Source organism: Neomonachus schauinslandi, chromosome 14 (assembly GCF_002201575.2).
Source record: "Neomonachus schauinslandi chromosome 14, ASM220157v2, whole genome shotgun sequence".
Lineage (NCBI taxonomy): Eukaryota > Metazoa > Chordata > Mammalia > Carnivora > Phocidae > Neomonachus > Neomonachus schauinslandi.
Window position 1 is genome coordinate 83,301,090 of NC_058416.1, and position 9,960 is coordinate 83,311,049.

At 44.0% G+C, this 9,960-nt stretch overlaps 1 protein-coding gene across 1 annotated transcript in view; it reads right to left on the reverse strand.

Moving 5' to 3' along the window:
- The window catches only part of ACAD10 (acyl-CoA dehydrogenase family member 10), a 38,934-nt gene that overhangs the window by 4,392 nt on the left and 24,582 nt on the right, over positions 1-9,960 (reverse strand). The window contains exons 10-12 of the mRNA XM_021698566.2: positions 5,888-6,038; positions 4,676-4,827; positions 3,026-3,199 (exon numbers count right to left, since the gene is read on the reverse strand). Of these exons, the coding sequence (XP_021554241.2) occupies positions 3,026-3,199; positions 4,676-4,827; positions 5,888-6,038 (477 nt within the window). The remainder of the gene's footprint in view (positions 1-3,025; positions 3,200-4,675; positions 4,828-5,887; positions 6,039-9,960) is intronic.

Below are 9,960 nucleotides of genomic sequence, written 5' to 3' on the forward strand. Positions count from 1 at the left end.
TTTATTTATTTATTTATTTATTTATTTATTTATTTATTTATTTATTTATTTATTTATTTTATGGGGGGGGGAGAGAGAGAGAGAGAGCGCCAGAAAGGAGGAAGGAGGAGCAGAGGGACAGGGAGAAAGAGAATCTGAGGCAGACGTCCCCCCCCCATGTGGTACTTGGTACTTGATCTCACGACCCTGAGATCATGACCTGAGCTGAAACCAAGAGTCAGATGCTGGACACTCAACCGACTGAGCCACCCAGGTGCCCCTTAAGTCCCTTTTGATCTGCAGGTTCCATTTTCATCTTTTCTCTTCCCCCCTGACATTCATTTGTTGAAGAATCTGTGAAGTATCCCCGAATCTGGACTTGGTGAGCGGCTGTGCCCCAGGGGTCATGTTTAACATGCTCCTCTGAACCCTGTTTCCTGTGAGGTGGTAGTTAGCACTACAGACTCGGTCAGATCCAGGTCTGACTTTTGGGAGAAGCACCGGGAGGTACGTAATGTCTGGCCATCTCTCTCTTGCTGATGTTAGCAGCATTGATACTTATTTTCCAGATCCATTAATGTATTAGGGGTGGATAACTGGTGATCTGTTAATTCTGTCATTCTGTCTGGGATGCTTCCCTAGAGAGAAGCTTTCCCCCATCAGTTACTTGATTAGCCTGACCTAGAACTTGTATACGAAAGGCAGGATAAATCCTTGATTTTTTTTCTCCTTTATTTATCAATTTTTAGAATAATGGGTTGGTTCCCTGGTGTCCTCCAAAGCCACCAATGAGATTTTGACTCTGTTTTAGTGTTGCTCTTTACTCATGGATGTAAACACACTTGATGGGTTCCCATCCATTTCTCTTCATCCTTACTGGTGCTCAATGTATCCTGTTGTTAGCACGTGGGGGCCTGTTCAGGCTGATTCCTGGGTGCAGTAGATGTGACCCCAGTCGTCTTCCACAGCTCCCTCGCTTACTGGTATGACAAGGTGCTCCACGCTCACCTGCAGACGTCCTGCCCTTGACCTGAACACAGTCACTTCTCTAAGAAGTCCGAGTTCCTTTTGGTGGGAATGGAATTTAGAGATTATGACATGGGGAAAACTGGGAGTACATAATGCTACTAGGATAGCCACCATTTCTAGGACTTTCTGGCAGGTTCTATGTGCTTTCTTTCTGCCCGTCTTCCTTTCTACATAGGAAGCAAACTGTAATCTGCCTTCTATCTTTTTTTTTTTTAAGATTTTATTTATTTATTTGACAGATAGATAGAGAGCACAAGTAGGCAGAGTGACAGGCAGATGGAGAGGGAGAAACAGGCTCTCCGCTGAGCAGGGAGCCGGATGTGGGGCTCGATCCCAAGACCCCAGGATCATGACCTGAGCCGAAAGCAGCCGCTTAACGGACTGAGCCACCCAGGCGCCCCTGCCTTCTGTCTTCTTAACTAATTTAGGAGAGAGATTATTTCATTTGCTATCCTATAAGATCTAGAATTAAAACCAGTAAGATTGTGCCATACTCTCATATATATACATATGTGTGTGTGTATATATATATGTAAACACTCTGTAGGTGATAACGTTCATTTATATATACATATCTGACTCACTGTCGACACTTAACTTTTCTTCCCAGAAGTTCAGATGAACAAGATATAATGTAGAACTAACTCCCAGCTAGTTCAATAAAGCATTTTCCCATGTATGGAGAAGCACCATCTAAGAAAACATAATCTTTTTTCTCCTTCAGCAATCCTCTTACTGGGCAATTTGGCGACATTACAAAATTTTAAAATGCACATGGTTTAACTTAGCAATTCTAATTCTGGGAATTTATCCTTCAGGTATATTCACACGTGTGAAAAAGGATGTTCACCAACCACCATCTGTGATTGCAAAAATGTGCAAACAATCCAAAAATACGTCATTAGGAGAATGGGTTAAATAAATTACGCTACATCCATACAATGGAACATACTATAGAAATCAAAAAGAATGGTGTATATCTGCACATACTCATGTGGAAAGGTCTCTATGAAATATTGTTAAGTGCAAAAAAAAAAGCAAGGAATGTATCTTATGTTGTTGTACAGTATATATATGATAATCATATATATGTGTATATCCTATACGTACACACATCATATCCTATATGTATACATACACAAATATTTCATAGGAATTCTTAAGCATAAAAAATTTTAAAATCAAGGTACAAAAAATGCATGTAGGCTGATCACATTTTTGTAAAACTTAGAGAGAGGGACGCCTGGGTGGCTCAGTTGGTTAAGCGTCTGCCTTTGGCTCAGGTCATGATCCCACAGTCCTGAGATGGAGCCCAGCATCAGGCTCCTTGCTCTGCCGGGAGCCTGCTTCTCCCTCTCCCTCTCCTGCTCCCCCTGCTTGTGCTCTCTCTCTCCCTGGCAAATAAATAAATACATACATACATACATACATACATAAAATCTTAAAAAAAACCTTAGAGATAAGATAGATACACAGAAAAAAATGGGGGGCCCATTAACGGTAGTATTTATCTTTAAGAAATGATACTGAGAAGACAGGAAAATAATTTTGTATTCTTCTTTATGATTTAATTCTTATGTAGGTTTTTACTTTAATTTTTTTGTGTGTTATGTTAATACTTTTTTAAAAGTTTGGGCATGTGGGTGGCTCTGTCGGTTGAGCTTCCGACTTGTGATTTAGGTTCAGGTCATGATCTCATGGGTCGTGAGCTTGAGCCTCAAGTTGGGCTCTGTGCTCAGTGGGGATTCTGCTTGAGATTCTCTCTCTCCCTCTGCCCTTCCCTCCACTTGCACATGCTCGCTCGCTCGCTCTAATGAATAAATAACTCTTAAAAATAATTTTTAAAGATTTAAATGTTTTAAAGAATATATATATGTGCCATTAATGACAGATGGTTGAATTAACTGAATCTTGTAGAATTCTGGCAAACTGGTCCCTCCAAAGCCTCTGTGACCACAGGAGGGTTCCTAGGGGGAGAAGCCACGTGGCTGTGATTCTGACCCTGAGGCAGCATTACCTGGGAGCGAGCGCTTGTAGACTCCTTGCAGGGTTGCAGCCATGCGGAAAAAGGAGAAAGCCATGTAAAAGTTCCAGTCCTCAGGGGGAGGGATCTCCGAGTGATGGCAGTACATCCTGAAATACTCCTCTGCGGTAGGGATGCCCAGCTGAGTGAAATCACAGTCACGCAAACCTGAGGCGACAGACAGAGCCATCTCTGGGCGGGCAGTCACTGACCTCCCCACCCCCCTGTGGCCGCAGGGATCTAAATTATGAAAATCATTTCCTCCCTTGGCAATGAGCTTCACAGCTAGTTCACAGGCTCAACTCCTTATTTCAGCAGCTCTTCTGCCCTCTTAAGGCTGGGATCCCGGCTTGAAGCTATTCACAAATTGGCCCTCAAAAGTTACAGACTAAATTGGCAGTAAAGGCAGGGCGCCTGGGTGGCTCAGTCGGTTAAGCATCTGCCTTCGGCTCAGGTCATGATCCCAGCATCCTGGGATTGAGTCCCGCGTGGGCTCCCTGCTCAGCGGGGCATCTGCTTCTCCCTCTCCCTCTGCCCCTCCCCCCTCGCTCATGCTCTCTTGCTCTCTCTCTCTCTCATGAATAAATAAAATCTTTAAAAAAAAATAAATTGGCAGTAAAGGAAGGAATAAGAGGGGCCTCCATTTCCATCTGGACCATAGTTCAGGGTGGATGCATATTATTTTCCATCAGCCATTTGATAAAAAATGGTACTGAAAGTAAAATCCTGATCCTGGGGCACCTGGATGGCTCAGTTGGTTAAGCATCCAACTCTTGATCTCAGCTCAGGTCTTGATCTCAGGGTCATGAGTTCAAGACCCACGCTGGGCTCCATGCTGGGCGTGGAGCCTACTTTAAAAAAAAAAAGATCCCGCCAAATTATGAAAAAAATAATTACAACAAATAAACATTTTTACTGATTTGCTTCATTTGTAACCTTCTCATGGCTTAGAAGCATGTAACACATTTTGTTCCTAGGACTTTGTCCAGGAGTATACCTTATAATATAGGCGAAGTTATTCCTACAAAGATGTTCACTGCCTTTTTTGTGAGGGTTGGGGGGAAGTAATATAAAAGAAATCAGAAACAAATTAAATATCCAAATATAATCAAATGTCTTAAGTTAATTCTATTCACTAAAATCCTATTCCATGATTAAAAATGATGCTGTAGAAAAAATACTTAATGGCATGAAAGCATGTCCAAAATACATAATTGAGAAAAGGCAGGCCACAAAATCATAGAATCGCATTTTCATTTAAACAAACGTATGTACGCACACAGAAAGATGAAAATGTTGGCAATGGTCATGTCTGGGTCTATCCACGACTTTAACTTTTCCTTTTGTTATCTGTTGGCTCCAACATTTTAAAATAAACTTGTATTTTTAATTTAGAAAATTAAATAGAAATTAGTTGTGTAAAAACATAAGAGGGGTCTGTGCATACATCCTTCTCACTTAAAATACACCCTACCATCTCCCCGCACTGACAGGAATGCATTCCAAGTACATTTTCCACCCAAACCACCAGGACCTCAATTTCATGCGCCCACACCAACAGCCATCACTGCTACCTTTGTGCCTCGGGTGTTTTGAGAATGGAGCTGCCTCGTTCCCTCCTCCTTGCCCCTGAGCAGTTCCTACCTCGCAGCAGGGAACTGGGAACACTGGATGGCAGGTAGTGAGCCAGGCAGCTGAAGGCCACGTCCGCAAGGGGGTCACCTAAGGTAGAGAGCTCCCAGTCAAGGACAGCAAGTACCTCAGCCTTCTCTGGATGGAACAGCAGGTTGTCCAACCTGAATAAGCCACAGAAAGAATGAAGAGACAGCTCTAAGGAAAACTGAGCACTGGGGCGTGTTCTGTGCTGGGTGTCTTCCATTTGCCCCTCCCAATGCACTCCGCACCCTCTTAGCCCCTCGGTGCCCCTGTCCACGAGCTCCCCTGCCCTCTGGCTCCAGTGGGCTCAGCCAATGAGGACACCAGCAGGAGACGGGGAAGGGGGCAGATGGCTGAGGGACGCTGTATTGCTCTCCCAGGGGCCAGTTTTGGTCAGGTAGCCAGCCCTCTCCACATAGCGATCCTCTCTGGGTTCTGGTAATCCCTCCTTCCCTGTGATGGGTTTAAAACAGGTCTGCAAGTTCTTGGACACTCCTTCCACAAAAGGAAGAGTCTAAGTCTTTGCTGCTTGAAGCAGTTGGCTTCTAACAATTACAACACAGGTGGAAGTGATGCTAAGTGATTCCAGAGCCTCGCTCAGAAAAGGGCATCAGCTCCCAAACAGCGCTCTCTTGGAACACACACCTTTGCAGCTCTGAGCCCCCAGGGAAGCAGTCCAGATACCCAGAAGCTGCTATGCTGGAGACACCATGTGGGGACCACAAAGAGACAGAGAGAGGCCCAAGGAGCCCAGCTGTTCAGTCTTCTCTGCCCCAGGGCCAGGCACAGGAGCAACCCTCCAGGAGATCCCAGTGCCCAGCCTGACAGCCACCCCAGCTGAAACAAGTGATCCTGTCCCCAGACCGCAGATTCATGAGCAGAACAACTTCTGTTGTTGTTTGCAGCCGTGCGATTTGGGAGATTTTTATGTGGTCATAGCAGCTGGAGCACCTGTGTGCACTTTCAAACCTGGGGGCAATAGGACAGCCCCCGGTCATAACGAATTATCTGGCCCCAAATGTCAACAGGCCAAGGTGGAGAGACCCTGCCTTAGAAGGTCAGGCACACATAGATCCTTTGTAAAGGGAATCCTCCTCAACTGTAAATTGGGCTCAGGCCAGCTGCTTAATTCCCTCTTCAACTGCCCTGGCCATCATTTTTCACATCTAGATATTCACCCCGCCTCATAGTCGTGCCTACCTGAAGTCCCCATGCACCACCGTCGTATTCTGTCGCCTGGGAAGATGGTGGGGCAGCCACTGGATAAGCCTCTCCATCGCGGGGATGGTGCTGGTTTCTGAGGCTCGATACTGCTGAATCCAGGTTTGCACCTGCCGTGGAATATAGTCCCCTGAGGGAAAGAGAATTCAAACAGGTATGCCACTCTAACATCCTCCAAAGGTTCCAGAAAGTAACCAAAACAGTGAAAGCCCTGATAATGCTCTTCTGATGACCTATGAGTTTCTCACAGGATGTTCCCGCCACCATGGCTGGATCAGTGTGATGCGGGTGTTGTTCCCAGCCACAAGGCCCGAAAACCTGATCCCTGGCCCTCTCAGACTTCCTACAAGCTTCCTAGCAGCCTTTAAGAAATCCCGTTTTGGCTGAACAACAGTGGTTGGCTAAACGCATGGACTCTGGGACCAAACTGCCTGGGTGTGATTCCCAGTTCTGCCATTCTCTATCTTTGTGATCTCTGACAGGTCACTTAACATCTCTGTACCTCGGTTTTTCTTCATCAGTGAGATGCTCCTCAGAGAGTTGTTGGGAGGATAAAATATGTAAAGCCCCTGGAGATGTTCCTGGCATGTAGTAAGTACTACATGAGCATTTGTATCATTATTCAGTTGTTTGCTAAGAAACCCAAGAGATACCACCATTGAGAAACTTTTGAGTTATATCTGGGACGGGACACTGGAAGAAGTTCTGAAGTCAGCTCGGCTCAGTCAGGGTCTTCAGTTGATTTAACCTCTCCAAGCCTCCCTTGCTTCTTTTGTATGAATGTACTGACACCTAAATTCCATAGGACTGTTGTGAAGGCTAACCAAAATCCATACGTAACAGGCCAAATACTGAGCTGCACAGACGGCCGCTCAATGAATGGTGGCCATTATGTCCTGATTATTGTCAACTGACAATTATTGTCACTGTTAATATAATTAATAAACGTGTCAGCTCCCTGGCTCTAAGCCAAGCCTCCATCCCTCAGCTGAGAGAAAAATGGGCCCCAGAGGCTGAAGGGTTTGAAGACAAGATTAGAGAGATCAAACTCCTTCTGTGGAGTCCACTGCACAGCTGGAACGTCTAGACACCTGTCCTTTGCAAGATCTAGTTGGGCCATGAGAAGTGGAGGTCAAAGTCCACAGGAATGTAATCCAAAACAAATCAAGCCTTTAGACGTAATTTCTAGTTTTCAGAATTATAGGAAACAGAAGACAGAAGTAAATGAAACCATAGGAAATAATCAAGACAAATATATAAACAACTGACTTGGTCTGTTAAAAAATTCATTGAAAAAAAACAGGTCGTGCAGGGACTGTTCTAGATTCATTGATCAGATCCTGATTTATCGGGGGAAAAAATTCATTTATAAAAGATATAAGGGGAGGGGCACCTGGGTGGCTCAGTCAGTTAAGCATCTGACTCTTGATTTTGGCTCAGGTCATGATCTCAGGATCCTGAGATTAAGCCCCACATCGGGCTCCACGCTCAGCGTGGAGTCTACGTGAGATTCCCTCCCTCTGCCCCTCCCCACCACTCTCTCTCACTCTCTCTCTCTAAAATAAATAAATAAATCTTTTTAAAAAAAGATATAACAGGATAACTGATGAAATGGATCTGAATATGGACTGGGTTTTAGATATTCAGGGAAAATTGTAAATTTTCTTGGATGCAATAATGGTATGGGGGAATGTCCTTATTTTTAGGAAGTGCCTACTGAAGTATTTAGGAGTCAAGTGTTAGGGTCTCTACAACTTTGTTAAATATATATTATTGTTAAATACATATATATATTATTATATATTTAAACACATATATATATTTAAAGAGAGAGAGAAACAGAGGGAGAGGGAAAGAGAGAAGCGAATATGGCAAAAGTTAACCATATAGTAGTGGGCATATATAGTTATTCATTGTACTATTTCACATTTCTGTAAGTTTGAGAATTATTATAATAGTAAGTCAAATCCAAAAACCACAGGAGCTGAGCCAGGGAGCCTGGGTGCCTCAGTTGGTTAAATGTATGACTCCTGGTTTTGACTTAGGTCATGATCTCAGGGTCGTGGGATCGAGCCTTGCCTGGAGATCCACGGTCAGTGAGGAGTCTGCTTAAGGATTCTGTCTCCCTCTGCCCCTCCCCCAGCTCACATGCACACTCTCTCTCTCTGTCAAAATAAAGAAATCTTTAAAAAAAAAAAAACCATACACAGGAGTTGAGCCTTTGTGAAAGGAGCCTTTCAGGAAAATCTATATGGATTTGGGACCTTCCACCCCAAACACACCAACTAGCGCTGCACACATTCCTTTCTCACGGGAAACAGACACAGCTGCCCCTGTGTCTCTGGCTCTCTTGGCCACTGGTCTCTATCAGGCCCACCAAGGCACTGAAACATCCTTCCTCCAGCAGACTGCCCCTCTGGGATAAGAAAAGAGGATTATGTGCTCCCTGCAGGTCATTGGTGGTAGAAAGGTTCTTTATGGTAACTGGACTGTACCTAAAGGATCTTTGTCAAAAGTCCCTCTTAATTAGAAATCATGTTTGTGTGCAGTCTCTCTCTTTTTTTTTAATAAATGTAAATGTGTACTCTTGAATAGATAATACATTCCCATGGCTTGGCATAAAGTGACAGAAGGATGTACAGTAGTCTTTCTCCCACCCTCTGCCCAGCCACTCAGCTCTTCTTACCCAAAGGCAACCCATATGACCAGTTTCTTGGAGATATTCACTTGTGCAAGCAAATATTTAAATGTATCTGAATATGTAAATTTATTTAAATATGCCACCCTTTGCACAAAGGTAGTAGCTATTTATAGCCAATGCCCTGCCCAGCAGCTGGATTCCTGACACCACCAGAGAAATTGCAGGTTTCTTGAAAAGGAAGATCTGATGCCTCTGTAGCTGGATCAGTGAATGTGAAGCATGATGAAGCTGCTGTATGCTATTAGGCTCAAAACACAGCCAGTGGCCCTTGGGTCACATGAAATCACATCAGATTTCTGCTCTGCCTCTTTGTGCTAAGAGGTCAGTGGAAAGAGCATCAAAACAGTCTACTTTAAAAATAAAAGGCAAAGGATCCACTCAGACAGCACATGGGAGGGACTTCCATAAGCTGTTGTCTCTCCAGGACAGGATGTCACACTGCCCATCACTGCATCTGCCTGAGGCTTCATCTTCATTCAAAGCACTGGGGTAGCCATGGCAGCAAAGGACAGTTTTTTTAACCTAACCTTTACTATTGAGAAAACGATGACAAAGTAAGGTGACTTGCCCAAGGTCCCTGACAAATTAGCATCCACCTTCTGCTCCAGTGCTCTTTCCATCTTGAAACAATGGATCAATATGGACAACATGTGTTGTCTTTGCCTACTGGCCTTTTTACTGGTGACTAGGTCTGCCAGATAAAATACAGGATACCCAGTTAAATGTGAATTTCAGATAAACAACAAATAAATTTTTATTTTCAAATAAGGTGGAGGTTACTACTAGAGTTGGTATCTCTAGTCAACAGGTTAGAATATGGAGGGGGGGGGATGGCATGGATCTGGCTGTACTTAAAGGGATGGGGAGAACCCCCTCCGTTTGGGCTGGGAAGTCAGCAAGCTTTCTCTGTGGTAGCAAAGTGTTTCAAACTGATTACTTGTGGGGACTCAGCTAATGTGCCTGTGGAGAGGTGGGGCTTTAGGTGACTTGGCAGAAATGGCAGGAAGGTGATGTACACAGGAGACATACTACAGCCTCTGATGTGGTCCTACGGAAAACACATTTTGGTTAAAAGCAGAGAAAGAAAAAAACACAGCTTAGCTGGGGGATTCTTTTTGACTATAGCCAAGAATACATACTGGTCAAGAGTCAAATACTCTTGAGCTTTGCAGGGCAGAAAAAGTGAAATTCTTTGGCTCATGCTAAAGTTTGTGCATGGAGACAACTGGTGATGGTGGTTTTAAAATTGTGTGTGTCTGTCACATTTATAGACTGCTACACTTCAATACACCTGACTTAGAAAGAGAAAGAAAGAAAGAAAGAAAGAAAGAAAGAAAGAAAGAAAGAAAGA